General features: G+C 43.8%; 1 protein-coding gene across 2 annotated transcripts in view; it reads left to right on the top strand.

The window, feature by feature from the left end:
- Positions 1-17,298, top strand: part of ABCA8 (ATP binding cassette subfamily A member 8) — a 70,404-nt gene extending 53,106 nt beyond the window's left edge. The window contains exons 24-39 of one of the 2 annotated variants that reach the window (XM_077780292.1): positions 240-413; positions 606-719; positions 2,707-2,829; positions 3,657-3,722; positions 4,172-4,263; positions 6,037-6,157; positions 7,033-7,147; positions 7,847-7,938; positions 10,458-10,618; positions 11,496-11,571; positions 11,645-11,739; positions 12,916-13,035; positions 13,182-13,322; positions 14,630-14,709; positions 16,736-16,791; positions 16,921-17,298. In XM_077780292.1, coding sequence (XP_077636418.1) covers positions 240-413; positions 606-719; positions 2,707-2,829; positions 3,657-3,722; positions 4,172-4,263; positions 6,037-6,157; positions 7,033-7,147; positions 7,847-7,938; positions 10,458-10,618; positions 11,496-11,571; positions 11,645-11,739; positions 12,916-13,035; positions 13,182-13,322; positions 14,630-14,709; positions 16,736-16,791; positions 16,921-17,019 — 1,725 coding nt within the window. In that variant the 3' untranslated portion in view covers positions 17,020-17,298. Of the gene's footprint in view, positions 1-239; positions 414-605; positions 720-2,706; positions 2,830-3,656; positions 3,723-4,171; positions 4,264-6,036; positions 6,158-7,032; positions 7,148-7,846; positions 7,939-10,047; positions 10,112-10,457; positions 10,619-11,495; positions 11,572-11,644; positions 11,740-12,915; positions 13,036-13,181; positions 13,323-14,629; positions 14,710-16,735; positions 16,792-16,920 lie in introns of those variants that run through there. The other variant, XM_077780293.1, reaches the window with a different exon arrangement.
- Positions 17,299-22,604: the final 5,306 nt, after the last annotated feature.

Here is a 22,604-nt window from a genome sequence, read left to right as displayed (position 1 = left end):
GATCTTCTTTCACAAATTTCCACTGGGTGTTTGATGAACTTCAATATCGTTATTTAAAGTGGCAAATTGATCATATATGTTCGGAACTAGCCATCCCCCTTGGTCCACATCATGCTTATGGCCATGATGCAGAATCATTACAAAATGAACATTGTGGTTAAATGTTTTCTCACATAATCCACATTTTCTTAAAACTCAGACGGAACTAACACTTGGTGTCTTTGCTGTTTTTTAATCAGTACAAAACTCAGTCCCAGCTCCGGATTTCAGGCCTCCACCCATCTGCTTACTGGTTTGGCCAGGCGCTGGTGGATATTTCACTCTACTTCTTGATCCTCCTTCTTATGTATTTAATAGACTCCAGCTTAAACCTCCAAGAGTCAGAATTTGCAACTGTAAATCATATCATACAAGTAAGTGCCAATATTCATAGAACAAATACCGTTGAATGATTTCATGAAAAAAAATGGAAGAGGCAAATGATATTTGTATCATCATAAATTAAGTCGCTGTAAAATTTAGTGATACAGCAATCTGTTGGCTCCTAATGTGTTTCTCAGACTGCATTTGCCTTTAATGAAACGTAACATTCCTGTTGATTTCAGATCCTTTGTGCTCTTGGCTATGCCTTCTCACTTATCTTCTTGACATACGTGATTTCATTCATTTTTCGCAAGGGGAGGAAAAATAGTGGCATTTGGTCTTTTTGCTTCTTTATGGTAAGTACATTTCTTGTGTACAATTCTGAGCCAGTACTTTAAGTTTGCCCTCAGTAGAATGATAAATTAATGTTACAGTCTCAAATATTTTGTTTTCCTTATGCATGATCCTTTTCAAAATCTGCATGTTTTTCTCTTCCTAATGTCTACCCTTGTCTCTCTCTCTTTTTTTTTAATGTTTATTTATTTTTGACAGAGAGACAGAGCACGAGCAAGGGAGGGACGGAGGGAGAGGGAGCAGAATCCAAAGCAGGCTCCAGGCTCCACACTGTCAGTGCAGAGCCCCACACAGGACTCGAACTCACAAACCACTAGATCATGATCTGAGCCGAAGTCAGACACTTAGCCAACTGAGCCACTCAGGCTTCCCTACCCTTGTCTCTTTTAAAATTAGCTAAATTGTTTCTAGAACCAGAAAGTATTTTTAGAAGGAAACCTGGAAGCCATTTGTATCTTCTTTTTACTGAAAAAGAAGTAAGGTCACCAGCCTCCACAAAGCTATATAGTAGATTACAAATGTTATTTGCTAGCATAGTTAAAACTAGAAACTACTCCATATTCTACTAGAATTAATTCCACAAAAGCAACACTTATTTTATCTAAATTAGGAAGGAAAAGTATATGTTATCTCCCGTTACCTATTCTAATTTCCTGTCATTCCAGCTGCCAAAAAGTAAACTATTAATTCAAAAATATTACTTGGCTTCCAGAGCGCCTGGGTGGCTCAGTTGGTTAAGCGTCCTACTCTTGATTTCAGCTCAGGTCATGATCTCACAGTTTGTAAATTTGAGCCCCACATCACTTAGGATTCTCTGTCCCTTCCTCTCTCTCTGCCCCTTCCCTGCTCACTCTATCTATCACAAAATAAATAAACTTAAAAAATGTGTATGAGTTGCCTTCCAACAATGAGTCAAAAAACTAAGACTGGTAATGCATAAAAAGTAGTTTCAACCCTGAAAGGGCACACAGAGGGTGAAAGAGAAGTAAACAGCCACTTAGGAGAACAAAGTGATAAGGAAAAGATTATCCCTTTTTAAAAGATTGTCTCTGTGAAAACCAGAGAAAGGAAAGATTAACTCATGAAAATGAGAGCAGAAATTTCCTTGAGGCATTGAAACCTGGAGAATTAGATTTTAGGAGCTAGGGAAGAATGATTCAGTGGGGAGAGAGTCCAGGCTTATCCTAGGAATTGGTAATAATCTGGCATAGGGCAAGGAAGAAAACCCCGTGCAGCAAGGGTGTGGCCTTAGTTATGGTAAAAATATTGGTTGGAACCATGCTGGCCTTTGATGATGTGCTCCAGAATTTACTCTACAGGCTGTGGAAAGCTGTGGAAGCTTACAGTACAGACAGGAAATAAGATCAGAAATATACATTTAGGAAGAATATGCTGGAATGCCATAAAAATGGTAGCTTGTAAGAAGCCAGAAGTACAAAAACTTGTAGGAAGCCTTTATCATTGCAGTGTTTTCGAAGAAAAAGTCTGAGTGTGTCTGGTGTACCTCTCACTATCTCTTAACCCTGAATTCTCAATGAGATACTTCTGAAATAGAAGCCACTCTGGGTGTTTCTGTGCCTCTGTTTCTCGGCACAGCTGGGAAGTATAGCTGACAGTATAGCTGACAGAAGTCCTCTCTCTTTGTTATGTCATTCCTACTAGATACCAATTTGTGGTCCCGATGATCATTGCTTCTCTACCAGTTTTACCCCTGAAAACAGTAGAATGCCAACTTTGTTCCTTTTCTGTAATGAAAATATTCTGTAGGTCAGATCCTAGATTTATACAGTCATGTCTCATTCATGATACTCCAGGTGAAAGGAATTTGGCTAAGTCACTAAGAGAACAGGTCGATGGCAGACCTGCTGATTTCAGTTGGGTTTCTGAGGCTGGATCTGAAATTAGGAAGATCTTTGAGATGGGCCATCTCAGTCTGGAACATGTGTTGATGTTTGGAGTATTAATATGCGTGTCTGTTGTTTTCTTTAGATCACCACCTTCTCTTTGTTTTTACTGTTGCTGTTGGCTTACTTTAAATATGAAATGCTGCATTATGTCACCTTTTTAATACCACAGGCCGTATTAATTGGCTGCATGTTCTTATTTTTTCAGGTAAGTAGTGCCACCATCCCCCAGTGTCCTAGAGCTCTTGACGGAGTGTGAAAGCTATGCTTGGGGTTGGGGTCTACACTATGTTGAGTATGCATGACATTGAAATATCTCTACCCCATGGCTACCAGCTGAATCCCTGCCAGATAGGCCAATGTGCTCTAGCTAAACAGCTGGAAAACCCACCTTCTGTCCGTGTGTGGGGAGAAAGGGTAATCGGTGGTGGGAAACAGAACAGTCTTTACATACTCCTGGGCAAATGAAATACCCCTAATCTTTGGGAGCTTGAGATTCTCGAGATGCACTCAATAGGAATAAAATCCTTTTTTTTTTTTCTAGCTAATTGATGGAGAAGTATCGACTTCTACAAATATATAGATATAGATGTAGAAGTATAGACTTCCTGAAGAGGAAGAAAGATACAGTGCATGAGTGAAGATGCAGAAAGGCAAGGGAAGGGAAGGGCAGGCGCTTATGAAGGGTCATGGGGCACAGGAAGGTGTGTGAAGCTCTGTAGGATAAAGATAAGCCCTGATTCTCTCTCCTTATTTGGGGATGCCAACACAGATGCCCAAGTTTGTCTCACCAGGTAATGAGTACTTGCTAAATCCTATTGCTTCAAATAAAAATGTAGTGCCTCCTAGACCTCGAGAGGAAGGAATACAACCCTTTGATACACATTTTGGAATGGACACCTACCCAATACTTATGGTGAAGTCAGGGCACAGTCAGGTGAAGTAGGGCTGTTCAGTGGGCCAATTCACACTTATATGGATAAAATCCATGAGACCAAAAAACTTCCTATTTAACCATTGTTTGTCTTCTTGCAGCAAGTCATGTCTTCTCTTTGGAGTCAAGAGACAACAGGTGTAGAGCCATATCTGGTATTCTTAATTGTAAGAACACCCTTGTCTTTAAAAATTGTTGTCTTTTCCTATACAGAACCATTTTAATTCCTGAATACAGGGGAAAGCTCTTTAATAAGGCAGATATATGGATATGTGTGGCCCATGGAGATAAAATATTAGCAAAACATGGAACACATTTTTCTATAAAGATTAATTGACTAGATAATATGTTTCCCAAAATTTGAAAACACTATACCAGTATTAGAGGCAATGACATAAAGTAATGGTATTGCATAATTGCCTTTGCTTCTATTGTTTCCATAAACAAGATTGAAAATGAATTTGATGGTTGCACAATTTGACAAATAGATTATTGGAAATTTGTAATGGTTTTTCCAACCATATATTTGGAGAAGTCCCACCATTTCAGTTCACTTCTGATTTGAAACATTTTTCTTTGAGTGCTTCTAACCATGCATCTCTCTCTTTATTCCTAGCCTTTCCTTCATTTTATCATCTTCCTTTTTATTCTTCGATGTCTGGAATGGAAGTTTGGAAAGACATCAATGAGAAAGGATCCCTTCTTTAGGTTGGGAGAAATTAAATTGGATTCTTTTATTTCAGTTATCAATATTTAATTTTTTCATGAATAAATTAACAATTTAGCAAAGAACTGCCAAGTCTTGGAATAGGCTAGGGTTACAACCATAGGCCAATACAAAATATAGAGATCTAAGTACCTAAATCAGAGGATTACAAGTAGGAGAGGAAACAGACCCGAAACATTCACTGTTAAGGACTCTGACATGGTGGGCAGTGGGAGGGTTGGAAAAGTTACCTGCTGCTAGTTCAGGGGGTTTTTTGGTTTGTTTTTTTAATTTTTATTTATTTATTTTGAGAGAGAGAGAGAATGAGCAAAGGAGGGGCAGAGAGAGAGAGTGGGAGAGAGAATCCCAAGCAGGATCTGCACTCTGTGCAGAGCTTGATGTGGGGCTCAAACTTTCGAACCAGTGCAATCATGACCTGAAATGATATCAGAAGCCAGGTGCTTAAGAAGTCAGCCAGCCGACTGAGCCACCCAGGTGCTCTGCTGCTATTTCAGTTTAAATAGCAATCAATTTAAATAGATTGGCACTTGATCTAGATTGCTACTAATCCAGGAAGGAAGAATAGAATGATGAATAGGCCAAAGACCATGATAATTATGCTCTTCTCCTGTGGTGCTGGGAAGCCCGACTGGTAGATCGCAGACTGGTCCAGTTACGATGGGACTTAGAAGCTGAGACTGCCTTTTTGCAGCATACCAGAACACGCCCATAGCACCTATTCCCTGTCTCCCATGCCACATTGGTGTTATCTTTAACTATGACAGTTGGGTGGGTGACTTGCAAGGTAAAAGATGACCTTTAAGAAATCTAAGGTCAAGGCGCCTGGGTGGCTCAGTTGATTAAGCATCCGACTCTTGATTTTGGCTCAGGTCATGATCACATGGTTCATGAGTTCAAGCCCCGAGTTGGGCTCTGCACAGATAACACGGAGCCTGATTGGGATTCTGTCTCTCCCTCTCTACCCCTCCCCCATTCACACACTCTCTCAAAATAAACAATAAATAAATATACTTAAAAAAAAGGAATCTAAGATCAGTATGTGGGATTAGGGCAGAGGTAAGAGAGATGAAAATGACATAGATGATAGATAGATAGATAGATAGACGGATGGATAGATGGATAGATAGACAGATAGATAGATAATAGATAGATGGATAGATAGATAGATAGATAGATAGATGAATAGATAGATAGACAGATTAGATAGATAGATAGATAGATAGATAGATAGATAGATAGATAGATAGGTAGTTACAAAGGACCAGACTTAAAATAGAGGAGAACATATTCCCAAGAAATGGCCAGGCTCAATAGGTGACTAAAGATGTAACTTGTATTTTCTGAGACCATCCCAACTCCAGGTATGCCAACTCATTCTCCCCATGGAAATGCAATAATGCCAACATGGTGGTGGTGTTAAAGATAGGGTTTCCAGAAAACTTATATCATTAAACCATGATATTAAAGTCCTATGTTAGATAATAGATACTGAGCTGCCCAGTGATAATGAAAAAATAATGGTCCATAGAAAAGTAGAGCAAAAGATGTGTAAGAAACAATGGTCACTAAATCTAGCAGTACCACTGATAGGAATAAGGTTAGGAAGGGAGGAGGAGTCACCGTACTGAAAGGAGATTATGACAATTTATTGGTTATTCAGCCCACTATTCAAAGCATAAAGTTTAAAGAATGCAGTATTCTGAATACAAGGATGAGACTCCAAATCGAGACTAATGGGTGGCTTTTGACTCTAGAATTTCTCCACGAAGCCACACTGTGTATCAAAATCCAGAAAATCCAGAAGGGGAGGATGAAGACGTCCAAATGGAAAGAATGAGAACAGCAGATGCCTTGAATTCCGCCAACTTTGAGGAGGTAAAACATAACATAATAATTATCTCATTGAACAACACAAACATTTGTCAGTTAAAGTGGTCAGTTGAAAAGTCTAATGCTCAAAGAATTTTGAGTTTCTCTGATACATACAAGTAAGGACCACAACTCCAGTCTAGGAAGCAGTCATATTACTGCATCTAAAGAAGCAGATTAAGAGTCATGTCACCTCAGTTTGTCATTCTTGGAATACAGAACAAGAAGTGGAGTGCAATTAAAATTGTGAAAGCCAGAGCACCTGGTTGGCTCAGTCGGTTAAGTGTCCGACTTCGGTTCAGGTCATGATCTCACAGTTCATGGGTTCAAGCTCTGTGTCGGACTCTGTGCTGACAGCCAGCTCAGAGCCTAGAGCCTGTTTCAGATTGTGTGTCTGCCTCTCTCTCTGACCCTCCCCTGCTTATGCTGTCTCTCTCTCTCTCTCAGAAATAAATAAAACATTTAAAAAATTTTTTTAATAAAATAAAATAAAATTGCAGAAGTCAAGAAAGACCTTCCGAACTTTAGAACCGGAATAAGTGACACGGTGGCATTGCTTCTTGGAGAAAGTGCGTGGTACAGACGTCAAGGCAAAGTCTGGTTCACAGCATGTTGTTTTGGCTGTTTAAGGATGGCTCAGTACTTCTCCAAGTTCCTTTGCTCCTGTTCTGCACAAAAGAATGCACTCCTGAGTAACCGCCTTTGTCAGAGGTTAAAATGACCAAAAATAAGGACTAGGATTGGAGAACGGCCGGTAAACATGTCATCTAGGAGAAGGCCTTCTGTGTGTGCCGTGAGGCACCAACCCAGTGGGAAGACAGAGTTTCTTCAAAGTTAATGGAGAGAATTAAGGTCTGATGTGATTTATTTGTTGTCTACAGAAACCAGTCATTATTGTCAGCTGTCTACGCAAAGAGTATGCCAAGAGGAAGCACTGCTTTTCCAAGAGGAAGAAGAAAATAGCCACAAGAAATGTCTCTTTCTGTGTTAGAAAAGGTTTGGACCCCCAACGGCTCTTCCCCTGTGGGCTTGGGGCCCTCGTTAGCTTTATGGTTCTAGATGAGAATCATTCTGATGCATCACCTCTTGGCTTCACGCATAGACTCATCAGCAGGTGACTTTGACGGCTCCTTTGACCTGTCGCATTTCTAGGTGAAGTTAATTAACTCACCCCACGGCCAGGGCATAGTCACATCTACGTGGAAACCAAAAGTAGTCTATTAAAATGACCCGTTGAAGCCATGACATTTCTATGTAATGAACAGGACTGATTTCCTAGTGTTTGTCATATTTCACAAGAGAACTGACCGGAGTTGTGCCCGTACAGTCAGAAGACTGGACCAGCAGCTGTTAGATGACCTCATTCTGTGTCATTATCATGGAGTGCTTAGGGTCGCAGGAGACAGAGTCTGACACGCTGGTTTCCAAGAGTGGCTTTACCCCTTCCTATCAGTGTGACCACGGACAACTAACTAATCTCTGAAAGCTGTTGCCAAATATGTAAGAAGGGATTATGGTAACAACTTCTCAAGGTTGACAAGCAAATGAGACACCATATATAAAGCACACAGCATGATACTTGTCACATTGCGAGACTTCAGACCGTGTTTTGTTCTTTTTAAAAATTTTTTAGGTTGGCTTATTTATTTTGAGAGATAAAGTCAATGAATATCAAGGGTAACCATTTTTTTTTAGGTGAAGTTTTAGGATTATTAGGACACAATGGAGCTGGTAAAAGTACATCCATTAGAGTGATAACTGGAGACACAAAACCAACTGCTGGACAGGTAAGTGAATTATGCTAATAATTTATATTAATTATAATATATATTTATAACTATAATATAGTTTAAGATATCATATCTTAATATATTATAACATGTAATTATATATCACATATAATTATAACATAGTATATTTTATATAATTATTATATATCTTATTTACAATATCATGAAACACGTGCATTTACTTGCAGTTTTTTTTCTTGACAAACTATTTGCTTCCATTTATTAACAGTGTGTACAGTGTATCACACTACTTTTTTGTTTTAGATTTTTAAATTTTTATTTGTTTTTAATGTTTTATTTATTTTTGAGAGAGCACAAGCAGGGGAGGGGCAGAGAAAGGGGGACAAAGGATCCCAAGTGGGCTCTGTGCTGACAGCAGTGAGTCCGATGTGGGGTTCGAAACCCACGAGCCGCTAGATCATGACCTGAGCCGAAGTCAGATGCCCAACCGACTGAGCCACCCAGGTGCCCCTGTTTCAGACTTTTGAAGTATAGTAGACATACAAGATTTGTACTTTCAATGAGAATTGTCTTCCCAGTATGTAATGCTTTAACCTTGAATTAGAATGTTTAAAAAAAACTTTATTAAGTAATTATATTCATTGTCCTGCATAAAGTGCTTGGATACTGGAACATATATTTTTGTACAAATCCACTATTTCTTGGGAGTATCTGTCAGGAATGGCTCAAAATTGAGGGATCTGAAGTCAACTTGAATTATACATGCACGTCAACCATATAAGGTGGTCTGAAAAAAGAAAAGGAGCTCAGATTTATCGAAGAGAACATGACGTATACAGAAAACATTTCCCCGCAAACTCTTTGGCAGAAAAAAGAAAACTTAAAGAGCTCCTTTGGAAGGTATGTCCAGGATTGTGGAGAACAGGATATAAGGCGGAGGTCTGGGGCATCACACCATGGGAAAGGAGTTGGTGGTCAAGCCCAGGAGAGAAAAGACCTCCCAGAAAGTGACTGGCAGCCCACTAATGATGGAGGAGGAAACAAATATTCACAGTCCCTCTGAAGCCGAGCTGAAAGCAGGTGTCTGTGAAGGGGGATGCCCAGGGATGTTGGTGGCTTGCTCAACTCTAACTGGACTCCTGAGTTCAGTTCAGACCATGCTCCAATTCAGTCACCACCTGGACCCTAAATCATTATTTTATTTCTCATCAAACATGAGCACAAAAGGAGGTAGTAACTGTTCATAGATATACGGTAATCAAATATTTTCAAAGGTAGATAAGTTCTGGAGCGCCTGGCTGGCTCAGTCGATAGAGTGTACAACTCTTGATCTCAGGTTGTGAGTTCGAGCCCCATGCTGGGTGTAGAGATTACTTGAAAAGGATAAGGGTGCCTGGATGGCTTAGTTGGTTAGGCATCCAACTCTTGATTTCTGCCCAGGTCGTGATCTCGCAGTTGATGGGTTCGAGCTCCGCATCAGGCTCTGTGCTGACAGTGTGGAGCTTGCTTGGGATTCTCCCTCTCTCCCTCCCCCTCCCCTTTCCCTGCTTTCACTCTCTCACTCTTTCATAATAAATAAATAAACTTAAAAAAATAATAAAACGAAATCCTGAGAAAAAACCATACTAAGCTTTTTTTTAAGTAGGATCTGAGTTACAAAGCCAGCTATTTGGGTGTCGTGAAATTAGCTGTAATCAGATCAGCTAGTGTGATCTTTATGAACAATGTCATTGTCTTACTTAAATATTTTCAACAATCTCTTACTGCACTAAAGATGAAAGACCCTCCCCCCCACCCCCACTCCAACCTGCTGGCAGCTAAAGGGGCTGATATTTGTGTTCCTTCTCCACTTGCTCCAGGCCCCCAGCTTTGTCTCCGGTGGAAGAACACATCAAGCTTCATTTACGGCCCAGGGCTTTGCTCTTTCCTCTGCTCCAAATTCCTTTCCTCTGGGCTTTTCGATGGCAGGTGCTCTCTTGCCCTCCCCCCACAACGGCCCCTCTGCAGACAGACTTTCTCTGATCACCCTACCTACTCGCCTGCACTGTCATTCCCCAGCCCAGCCTCGTCACTGCTTCCACTACAGCACCCCTTATGAGCTGTCTGTATTCCACGCCTTCATTTTTCGACTTGTTTATTGCCCAGTTCACTTAGTAGAAGGAAAGAGGAGTCCTGGCTGTTACACGGGTGGCTCTCGAAAAACATTGGATCACCGATCCAATAGTGAGTAATTAAATTCACCGATTCATATGCTTTGTTTTCCGACCATGATGAGAAAAGTGGATATAAACTGTTGGCCATGATGGCAAGACACCCTGTTTGTGAGACTTTTGTTTTTCAGCTCCGATGGCGGGGGGGTGCACAGGCTTGTTTTCATGTGCTTACTCTCTGATGACCTTTCTCCAATGCAGATTGATGACAGACAATTCAACGCAACTGGGACTTAGAGAGTCTCTAGTTTCTCTAGGTTTGTAAGGAGAAAGATGCCATTGAAATATGCAGGGAAAACAAACAAACCCAGAGGGCAGGCTCTGAGAGTGAACTTTTCCCTGCAGGTGGTACTAAAAGGGAGCAGAGAGGAGGACTCCCCGGGTTTCCTAGGGTACTGTCCGCAGGAGAACATGCTGTGGCCCAACCTGAGCATGAAGGAGCACCTAGAGGTGTTCGCTGCCGTGAAAGGACTCAGGAAAGTGGACGCAGCAGTCACCATCACGAGGTAGGTGGGAGCCACAGGGGTCCTATGCCTGAGGGCGTGGGAGACAGTAGAGACTGACAAGCTTCAAGGTCAGTTCTGGATGGAAGACTCTGACCCCTGACCCAGACCACACTGCGTAGACTCCCAACTAGAAACCGGTTTCCTGTATTTCAAAGCGTTAATTTTCCTGTCATGTTAAATATGAAGATGAAAAAGTAACCATTAGTGACAGTTATCAAAAATACTAAAATTTAAGTATAGGGCGCCTGGGTGGCTCAGTCGGTTAAAGTGCCCAACTTCACGGTTGGTGAGTTCCAGCCCCACATCGGACTCTGCGCTGACAGCACAGAGCCTGCTTGGATTCTCTCTCTCTCTCTCTCTGTGAAAAATAAACATTTTTTAAAAAAAATAAAACAAATAAAATTGAGTATAAAGTATTTATTATGGAACAACTATATAGAAATCATGAAATGTGCTTATATTCTTTTAAAAGAGAAAACTATCTATCTGAAGGGATCAGACCAACCAGTTTAAAATGGCCTGGCCTCTAGGGGTGCCTGGGTGGCTCAACTGGTTGGGCATCTGACTTTGGGTCAGGTCATGATCTCACCATTGGGTTCGAGCCCTGCGTCAGGCTCTATATTGACAGCTCAGATTCTGTGTCTCCCTCTCGCCCTGCCCCTCCCCCGCTCACATTCTGTGCCTCCCCCCGCTCACATTCAGTGCCTCTCTCTCAAAAATAAATGAAAACATTTCTTTAAAAATTAAAAGAAAAAAAGATTGCCTGACATCTATTTTCAGAACTGCATTTCTGAGCTCTGCTCTGCATCCTTGGGCTGCGGGTCGCCCTCCTCCCAACTTCCTCGCTGCAGTTCCCCATCGTGTTTCTTTCCTTCAGGTTGGTGGATGCGCTCAAGCTGCAGGACGAGCTGAAGAAGCCGGTGAAAACCTTATCCGAGGGAATAAAGAGGAAGGTAAGAGGCGGGGCTTAGTGTTACTCTGCGCACCCCACAGGTCCGTGCCAGACACCTGTTCCTCTCCTTCCAGCTGTGCTTTGCGCTGAGCATCCTGGGAAACCCATCGGTGGTGCTTCTGGACGAGCCGTCCACAGGGATGGACCCCGAGGGGCAGCAGCACATGTGGTGAGGGGCTCGACCCGACCCCGTCAGGACCTGCTCCAGGGCCTCGTAGGAAATCCGTGAATTGTTTTACTTCTGTACAAATGGCCCCTTAAGCTGTTTCTTTTTTTTTTTTTTTCCCAGAGAAAATATCAGGATAAATTTTATTTTATTTTATTTATTTTTTTTTACAAATAGTTTGTCAAATTAGTTTCCACATAACACTCAGTGCTCATCCCCACAAGTGCCCTCCTCCATGCCCATCCCCCCTCCCCCCCACATCCATCAGTCCTCAGTTTTTGTCAGCATTCAAGAGTCTCTCATGGTTTGCTTCTCTCCCTTTCCCCCACCATTTCCGCCCTTCTTCTCCCCCTTGTTCCTCCGTCAAGTTCCTCCTAATCCTCCTATACGTGCAAACATATGGTATTTGTCCTTCTCTGCCTGACTTATTTCGCTCAGCATAACACCCTCAAGGTCCATCCATGTTGCTACACATGGCCAGATTTCATTGTTTCTCATTGCCATGTAGTATTCCATGGTATAGATAAACCACATCTTCTTGATCCATTCGTCTGTTGATGGACACTTAGGCTCTGTTTCTTAATGGGGATGCCTCTGGGGATCATTAGCAGCACTGACACTTCCCAAAACGAATAGGAAACCTCTCCCTGATAATATTGCATCGTTGAAAACACAGTAGGCATCGTCGGTCAGGCAGGTGCTGCGGCCGCCGTGCTGGTGTTTTAGGCAGTGGTGATGCCTCTGTGCTCCACTCGGAGTATCCAGTGACCGCGCGGGGATGGGAGTGCCCACTGCTGCTTGCACAGGTGGGGTGGGTCTGCGATGTCACCTTGTATATTTATTATGGATTTATTTTCTCCTGTGAGGCCGTGACTCCTGTTTGTCGCATTCTGCCTCTCTGTTCCTCCGCACGGCCTTTTCGTAAACCAGCTCTTGCTCAGCATCTCTCTTCCAGGACAACCTCGTGATCAATACCGGATTCAGGACCCGCTCCTCTTCCAGGGCCCTGCCTCCCGGCCACCAGCCTCCACCCAGCTCCCCTTCCCCCTCCCACCTGCCCCCTATGGGTCCCTTCTTGTTGCAAACTACTCACCTTCGCGCCAGTTGATTCTTTTCTCTGCCCCGTGTATGACTCGTGAGAAGTCTTGCGTCATTGCAAACCGCCTTCTGATGATTTAGGCAGGCGATCCGGGCTACGTTTAAAAACACAGAGAGGGGCGCCCTCCTGACCACCCACTACATGGCGGAGGCGGAGGCTGTGTGTGACCGCGTGGCCATCATGGTGTCCGGAAGGCTGAGGTGGGTGCCCGTCCACACCCACACGTGGCCCCCGGGTGCATGGCCGGAGGAGTCTGCGGACAGAGTTTGGACCCCAGAGTCTCAAGCGTGGTGTTTTCTGTCTCATTCCCCTTTCTGTTCCCACCTCATCCTCCGCCTGCCTCCAGATGTATCGGTTCCATCCAACACCTGAAGAACAAATTTGGCAAGAATTACCTGCTGGAGATGAAGGTGAAGACCCTCGAGCAAAGGGAAAGCCTCCACCACGAAATTCTGAGGATTTTCCCCCAGGCTGCTCGGCAGGAAAGGTAAAGCTGGGCGTGGGTGTTGATCTCATCCCGAATGTCAGCTTTTCCTTGCTGGTTTCATTGGTTTATAGCCCTTGGAGTCCACAGTTAGCCCAAAAGGAAACCCTTAAAGAAATTACATGGTGGACCCCGAAGCACCTAAGTTAGAGAAGAGAAGAGCTGGTGTAAAGTCAGAGGGAGTAAGTGCTGGGGCCCCACGACGCGCCCGGTAGTGTCCTGGTCTTGTGTTGTTTTCTTTCATCCTCACCGGGACCTTTCAAGAAATACAGTTTTTCCAGTTTTCATGGGATGATTTCAAAAGAGCATTGTGAGAGTCTGGCCGCTACAAGGAGCTGAATGAATGGGATTGATTGTTACCTTTAAGAACAGGAAATGGAGGGGCACCTGGGTGGCTCAAGATGAAGCGACCAACTTCAGCCCAGGTCATGATCTCATGGTCCATGGGTTTTTGAGCCCCATGTCAGGCTCTGTGCTGACAGCTCAGAGCCTGGAGCCTGCTTCGGATTCTGTGTCTCCCTCTCTCTCTCTGCCCCTCCCCTACTCACTCTCTGTCGCTCAAAAATGAATAAACATTAAAAAAATTTTTTTAGGGGCTCCTGGGTGGCTCAGTCAGTTAAGCATCCAACTTCAGCTCAGGTCATGATCTCACGGTTCGTGGGTTCGAGCCCCGCATCAGGCTCTGTGCTGACAGCTAGTTCAGAGCCTGGAGCCTGCTTCAGATTCTGTGTCTCCCTCTCTCTCTGACCCTCCCCTACTCATGCTATCTCTCTCTCTCTCTCTCTCAAAAATAAATAAAATAAAATAAAAAATAAATAAATTTAAAAAAAATTTTAAAGGAGTTAAGGGAGAAAACAGATAGGGAAGAGTGATAATAAGCATAACAATATGGTGGGAAAATATTATTTCTACAGTGGAGTATAAGTATCAAAGCAATGCTGTTACCTCCATGTGCAGCCCAAGACTGAATAGAAATAGGTCATGAAGTCACAGGGAATGAGAATAGATGAGAAAGATTGCCCCATAAATAGAGCAAATAGTATCTTACTGAAACGAAATCTAAATCCTCCTGATTATCAAATGATACAAAGATAAGCATTAATCTGAGAAACAAATTATTTTTAAAAAATTTCAATCCAATTCAATTTCAATTATATTTTCAATTTTATATTCAAGATTCAATTATATTATCCCAAATGAGGAAAGCACTAGGGCAAGGTCAGAGAAAGATGACTTCTCTGGAGAAAAGACCCAGATTCCCCACCTGAGTTGGGTGACGTCAAGCCTCAACCTCCCCCCTCTCCCCCCAGGTACTCTTCGGTGATGGTCTATAAGGTGCCAGTGGAAGATGTACGACCTTTAGCGCAAGCTTTCTTCATGTTAGAGAAGGGTAAGAGCGAGACTCTTTGAATTACCAGAAGCAGGTAATTCCAAATCATGGATTAATCCATCGGCATGACAAAAACAGAATGTGACGTAAGGTGTTCACTTTCAAAGTTAAAATCTCCAGTTGAATTTTAGGGGCATGAAATCAAAGAGGTGGAGAGATCCTCTGTGTGTTGGGGTGTTGGAGGGGCAGAGGGTTAATGGGAGTGATTTTACCTTTGTTTTGTGGGGGTTTTCCTTGTATTTTATATATATATATATATACAGGAACAACCTAAGTCAAAGTTCAGTGGTGTATACATTCAAAGAGGATACTTTCTTTGGGAACATTGATGCCTGCATATTTTCAATTCAGTGTTTATAGGGACTTGCCTATTATTTTATTGCCTTAGGCTGGGTATTAAGAAACTGGCCTCCTGTCTGGTCATCAGAACAATCTTCCTGTGTCTGTTGCCCTTCAAACCTGACCACTCTGTGTCCATCATCACCTACCCGTGTTTTTCTTGCCATCAGAGCTCATTAACCCTGCTTCTCTGCACTGTGCTCTCCGGAACTCCCTCCCTGTGCGATTTCCATTGTCACAGCTCAGTGATCTTTTTGCTGGCTTGCCAGCCTCCCTAGGGAAGAGATTTAAGTCTCCTGGTTTGAGAGGACTTTTTTTTTTACTCCTGCCGATAACATTCATTCACGGCGATGCCCCCTCTCCATTCTCTGAGCTGAGCACCCCAACTTTCCGGACCATGCATTCATGCAGCCACTTCCGGATTGACACCGTAGCCAGTACTGGCTGGTGGTGCTGCTGGTGACCTATTTCTAGTCTTCTGCCCTCTCCTCAGGGCCGTGACTAGTCTATGTTGGTTAAGGGGAAGGGTTTTCAACTTAATTAGGAGCAAGCTGTCACAGTAGAAAGAGGCTCACAAAGGGTAGCTGCTGCCCAGAAACCCTCGAACATCTTACCATGTTATCTTCTGATGCTTCACTTTGTAAAATGTGTCTTCCTTCCACTTCTTCCTGTGCTAAAGGTGCAAAAGCTCTGGCTCACACACAGGGAAGGAAACCTTCTCAGCACTGTTTCCTCCTTTAAATAGACATTTCTTTTTTTTTTAAATAGTTTATTGTCAAGTTGGTTTCCATATAACACCCACTGTTCATCCCCACAAGTGCCCTCCTCCATGCCCATCACCCGCCTTCCCCTCCCCGCACCCGCATCAGCTCTCGNAGGAGGGTGCCCGTGTCTCCACATCCTCGCCAGCATCTAGAGTCCTAAAAAGACATTTCTAACAGTGCACTAAATGAGCACTGCATCAGCACTTTTCCCCCCAGACCCAAGTGAATGCATTGGTGTATTTTTTTTCAATTTTGTGTGTGTGTGTGTGTGTGTGTGTGTGAGAGAGAGAGAGAGAGACAGAGAGACAGAGAGACAGAGACAGAGTGCGCGTATGAGGGGGTAGGGGGAGCTGAGAGAGAGGGAGACACAGAATCCGAAGCAGACTCCAGGCTCTGAGCTGTTAGCATAGAGCCTGCTATGGGGCTTAAACCCAGGAACTGCATGAAATCATGACCTGAGCTGAAGTTGGACGCTTAACCGACTGAGCCACGCAGGTGCCCCAGCATTGGTGTATTTTTAAGTGAATGCGATACTTAAACCAAAAACATTTTTATTTAATAGGTTTTTAAAAGTTGTTGTTTGTACTGGATGCTGAACTCTAAGACTGTGTGGATGTAAATATATATGAACTCCTGAGGTGCCTGGGTGGCTCTGTCAGTTAAGCATCCAACTTTGGCTCAAGTCATGATCTCATGGTTCGTGGGTTCGAGCCCTGCGTTGGGCTCTGTGCTGACAGCTCAGAGCCTGGAGCCTGCTTTGGATTCTGCTCCTCCCTCTCTCTCTGCCCCTTCCCCACTTGCACTCTGTCTCTCTCTCTCCAAGTTAAATAAACATTTATGTATATATATTTACTATATATATATACATACGTGTGTGTGTGTGTGTGTGTGTGACCTCCTAACGTACACCCATCCTTCCGCAGTGAAACAGAGCTTCGACCTGGAGGAGTACAGCCTCTCGCAGTCCACGCTGGAGCAGGTGGGTCAGTCTTGGGGACTTTATTTCATGCGTGGAATAGAAATGTACAACCTGTGCCCCTGCTTTGCACTCACTTGGAGCTGCAGGAGGCAGCGTGAATCCCTCTCTCTTCATTTCTTGCCCCGTCAGGTTTTCCTGGAGCTCTCCAAGGAGCAGGAGCTGGATGACTTTGATGAAGAACTTGACCCCTCAGTGAGATGGAAGCTCCTCCCACAGGAGGACCCTTGACGCGCCAAATACCCCATGCTTCCCTTCAAGCCTGTGGTTTTTTTTTTTTTTTTGGAGACATTTATTTTTATAGCATCAGTGTCATATTTCTAGAAACTATATTGTAAACATAACATGGTTCTTCCTGCGGTGGAGAGAAGGAGCAAGGGCTGGACCATGGCAGCCACTGCTTGGACAGAGGCACGTGGCTGATCCCGCCTCCCGGTCGCAGCCCCTGTCTCTGCAGGTCACCCCGATTCCATATTTCTGCATAATACCAAATAAACAAACTCGCTTTTATGAGACTGTTTCATTTTACTGAGTATGATAAAGACATTTGGTTCCATTTTTTTTTAAAATCAAAGCCTTAAAATACTTTTTTCTCACACAGACTGGGAAGTCCATACATACATTCCTCTACAAGTTTGATACTTTGCCAAGCTGATATTTTAATGAGAATTTAAGTGACAAATGTCGAAAGTGTCATACTTTTTGAAATAGATTTTTGTGTATATTCTTATGGCTAAAAATATTACGGCATCATTGGTTCTAATATCTGGTATCAATATATTTGAAAACATATCCACTGTTAATGCTTTTGGCAGCATGCACACATACTTGCAATTAGGAGTTTACCGTACTTTTTAAATTCCAGTAAACCAATGAAGTCCCATTTTCATTGTATTTTAAAATCGCTTCAGAGTTACCTGTTTTGTAACGGATGGTTCATGGATATTTGCCGCTTGATCTAGGAAAGTTGATAAATGTAGTAAGAAGTTAAGTGACCAAGTTGGTGGAAAATATAAAATAAATCTCATATGTGCCATTTTGAAATTTTTTTAATTTATTATTTTTTGAGAGAGAGAGAGAGCACGAACAAGGGAAGGGCAGAGAGAGAGGGTGACAGAGGATCTGAAGCAAGCTCTATGCTGACAGCAGTGAGCCCAATGCGGGGCTCAAACTCATGAACCATGAGATCATGACCTGAGCCGAAGTTGTTGCTCAACCAACTGAGCCACCCAGGTGCCCTGAAATATGTTTTATACTTTAAGGATTTCGCATGCCTTTTTCTTAACTGAGTGGCCTCCCTATCTACAAATTCATTGAAATCAAATTTTTAAAAATTCTAATGTAAGAGCTGGTGTGCTGCTCTAATCAACGTGTTGCCAAATGCAAAGAAAGAAAAAACAGTACACTGTGGTTAAGGAAGTAAACAGTGGTGGCAAACGTTCCTAGAACAATCCTTTTTTTAAAATCCCGGTTATGGTTACCACACATAAAATGTAGTTAAGATATTTCTGAGCTGTGGAGACGATTCTCTGAGCAGATTTCTCGGCCAGTTAGTTCTCTTTGCATTATCTTTTCTTTCCTCTGGAATCCCTGACCCTCTCAGACTCAGATCCTTTTGAGCAGCCCAGAAAATTCTGTTCTGGGCAGCACCCCACCCCTCCATTCCCGAAGTCCATTTGTTCGTCTCGTTCTGGTGTGTGAAAAGTGCTGGAAGGCTGGTTGGTGCGAACACACCCAGGATCCCCTGCTAATCACTGTCTGAGAAGGTAGTGATCCCATCCTTCCTCTGTATTCCCATCAAGGAAACTATGTAAAAACAAAACGTGTTGCTCAGCATTCAAGGTCAGAGGCTCTGGGGGTGGCCAACCTGGAGCGTGTCCTTTGTAACCATAAAGGTCCAAATGACAGGCCTTGATGTCCTTAGACCGCTGGCCATGCAAGAAAGGGAGAGGCTACAGATAGTCGCTAGTCTGGTTCCTACTCTGTACACCTGCTGCGTGTGGAGCCCCGCACGCAGGGAGCTCCAGTCACCACTCCCGGATGCCTGGCACATAAGTTCCCCCAATAACCCTCCACCTCCGCTACTGTCTCCAGGCTTTTCTTCAGTCCCTCTGGGCCATCGCCCTGGGAGCCAGAGGATGAACGGAGCTCAGTTCCTGCCCTTCCGCAACTGTTGCTGTGCGGCGGCACTTTAGAGCTTGGCTCCAATTCAATTTAGGGTCTGCCATTTACTATCTGTGCGCACCTCATTTCCTGTCTGCGGCACGGAGATGGCAGGGCCCACCTCAGAGGGTTGCCATGACAACCAGAAGCGACAAAGTCAATAAGGGTACCACGCTGCTGCCTGGCCTGGCCCTTAGCAGCCTCCAGTGAACTCCAAGGGGCGCTCCCGTGCCCTGGATGGCCCCTCTTGTCCTTGACCCCTCAGTTCTCAAGGACACATCAACCTGTTTCACTTCATTTCCTAAGGGCCAGCTGAGGTGTCTGTAAATAATACCCAAATAGCCATCTTTGCATGGAGGACTTCACACTGCAGCCCAGAGAAATAATACAGAGGTGCCTGGGTAGCTCGGTCACGTAAAAGTCCGACTTCAGCTGAGGTCATGATCTTGTGGTTCATGGGTTCAGGCCCTGCATCAGGCTCTGTGCTGACAGCTCAGAGCCTGTAGTGTGCTTCAGATTCTGTGCCTCTCTCGCTCTCTGCCCCGCCCCCTCAAAAATGAAAATGACCATTAAAAAAGAAAATACAAACTAGCTCTGTGTTCTTATCTGTACGTACCTGGCAAGTCAGTGGGAGAGACATGCTGAAGCAAGCAGAATTTTAGCACCAAGTGACTTTTTTACTCGACCTGTGGATGGAACCTGCCTTGACATGACAGCCAGCCAGGTCCTTGGGGGAAAAAGTGAAACTGATCACAGTGTCAAGCCTGAGCTTAAGATTTGTACTTTCTCTTCTGCAAGGAAAAGCGTGCCAACTCTTCCCTTGGCTCCATGTGGGACCAGTGACTGGTGTTGGCCTTACCTGATCCGTCTGCAGAGGAAACCTGCCTTAGGGCAAGCACAGTGCTACCCAGCGCCTGGTGACCGATGCAATGTCTGATGACCACATGGCAGATGTTGACATTCTGGAGGCCACTGAGGGAACCTAAAGTCACAGACTAGCTCTGCACATTTACTCCAACCTATAACAGTCCCTCGTAGCCACAGGCCACAGAGGACGTGGAGCATTGCTGTGCTAAAAATAATTCTTTTTGCTTCTTATGGCCAATCTTACTCTACGCATCCTTGTTTTTAATCTCATTTATATCCTATAATGTTCTAACCTCCTTTGGTTTTGGATTTTGGGTTTTTTGCCTCTCCTTTGGTTGTGTAAGGATCCTACGATACCATATGCAAGGGAAACCATCAGTTAAAGTAAATTGATTGGCATGGCAGAAACAATACCCCAGCTAATGGGCCAATATTGTTATTTTCCAATCCGATGTACGACATCGAAGAGACATGGCTCCCTGCCCCAGGCTCTGTCTTATTCCAGTTCCCATGCTTGATTGCTTTCCTGCTCATTTGTTGGTTTCCTCACCTTCTATCCAGGTCTATGCTCATTTATTTATTTGTTTACTTACTTACCTACCTACTTACTTACTTACTTACTGTATTTTCCTGCATCCAAGGCTCCTTTAGTGATGTGTAGTGTTCTCCATATCTGCTTTCTTTTAAGTTTATTTCTTTGAGAGAGACAGAGAAAGAGTGCAAGCCAGAGAGGGGCAGAGAGAGAGGAGGATGGAGGATCTGAAGCAGGCTCCGTGCCAACAGCAGATGGCCCAGTGTGGGGCTCAAAGTCATAAACTGTGAGAGCATGACCTGAGCCAAAATCAGATGCTTAACTGACTGAGCCACCCAGGTGCCCCAGATCTATGCCATCTTCAAAGCCTTTCCTAAGATGTTGAAGTAAAACTATAGGGGAGAATTTTTCCCACTATTAAAAAAAAAAAAAGTACAGTCTTCCAAGATCCCAGAGAAGTCAAGTAATACATTATGTTGAGCAACAAATGATAAAGGCATCAGGAAAAAGAGGCGATGACTTGAAGGTGGTGGGAACCAAGTGTCTCAAGAGATATCCTTTTGTCTATTTGACCCACGGAAAACACACACAGCTGTGAAGGAGTTGGAGGGATGGACTAACGCAGTACCATCATGTCACAAACTGGAAATGGCAACATTTTGAAGGGGCGGGCCTTAATACTCTTTTTATAAATTCCAAAATTTCCTTGTTTTTCCAATGATTTACAATTCATGCCTTCATCCTACTCTTCACATCTGAGAAAAGAAATACACGAGACCTAAATTCAATAGAGATTCTAGAGTTGAGGTCTAAACCCATGGAACCCTGAGTGACTGCAGTCTCGCTCTGGAGATTGAGAGGTAGCTTGTGACTGGGTTCTAAATAGGATGATGCTGCTGTGCTCTCAGAGAACTCATGAGGAGAGAGCATAAAAAGGGCCCAAAGTTCTTATTATCCTAATTTATATTCTGCACTGGTCAGGATGGCCCCAAAGCAAAGGAGAAGGGGCTCTAGCAGTTTAGATTTCCAGCCTCTGCGATACTGGAATGTGCCCAGGAAGGAGGGTGGAATCGATGTTGGGGTCCAATCTATCAAATGCAATGAAACCCTCCAATATCCTCACCCATGAGAACTTACAAATGTAATAACTGCTTGTGTGATTTCTCCAGTTGAGCGTCTAGTTGGAAACTCAAAACATGTCCAGAATAGAACTCCTAGTATTTCCCTTGGACTTCTCCATCTCAATAGTAGCAACATCCCAGTCGCCAACCTAGGGGCCACCCTTGATTTCTCTCTTTCCTCCTTCCGGTCAGCTGATCTGATGGTACTATTGACTCTGCCCCCAAATTGCACCCCAGTCCATCCTCTTCTTTTCTTGTGCTGTTACAACCACTGCCCAAGTGGCCATCATCTCTCCTCCAGAGCTCTGCATCGGCCTCCACGTTGTTGTTCTTGCATCTCGTCTTGCATCCCATATTCCATTCTCTACACGGTGGCTATAAATCCTACGACGTCACCCATCTTTTATAATCCACCACTGCACTAAAATAAAATGCAAACTCCCTGTTCAGACTTACAGATTCTTATATGACATGGCCTCTGCCCACCACTCTGAGACTCCAGCCACGTGGAGTCTTTCTGTTCCATAAACACATCAAGATTACAGTGGGGCCCAACACAGACCTGCCCTCATCCCCCAATGGGTCACTTTGGCATGTGGATTATTTTGAGCTGAAGTCGCTTGAGTCCCTAAGGGCTCAAGAGAAAATTTCGTCTTCCCTTAACCACACAGAAGCATCTAAACTGGGGGTCTTTATGAAAACAAAGGTTATTAACAGAGATACATTTTATCTGAGTGACCCAATTGCATGGCAGGGCAAACATCTAATTGCCAATCATTTGTTCTTACTGCCCTGTGAAGTGCACTCCTCTCCTCAGAAATCCCAGACCCTTCCCCAATTCTCCTTAGCTCAGAAATGACATACATGGGGCGCCTGGGTGGCTTAGTCGGTTAAGCGTCCAACTTTCGCTTGGGTCATGATCTCGCGGTTCGTGGGTTCGAGCCCCGCGTCAGGCTCTGTGCTGACTGCCAGCTCAGAGCCTGGAGCCTGTTTCAGTCTGTGACTCCCTCTCTCTCTGACCCTCCCCTGCTCACGCTGTCTCTCTCTCTCCTGGAAATAAATAAAAATAAAAAAAAATTAAAAAAAAAGAAATGACATACATACTTCATTTTGCCTGTCTTTGAAATCTCCAT

The sequence above is a fragment of the Crocuta crocuta genome, unplaced genomic scaffold, assembly GCF_008692635.1.
Source record: "Crocuta crocuta isolate KB4526 unplaced genomic scaffold, BGI_CrCroc_1.0 scaffold288, whole genome shotgun sequence".
In the NCBI taxonomy this organism is placed as follows: Eukaryota; Metazoa; Chordata; class Mammalia; order Carnivora; family Hyaenidae; genus Crocuta; species Crocuta crocuta.
Note: the sequence above shows the minus strand (reverse complement) of the source record. Positions and strands in the feature narration are given on the sequence as shown.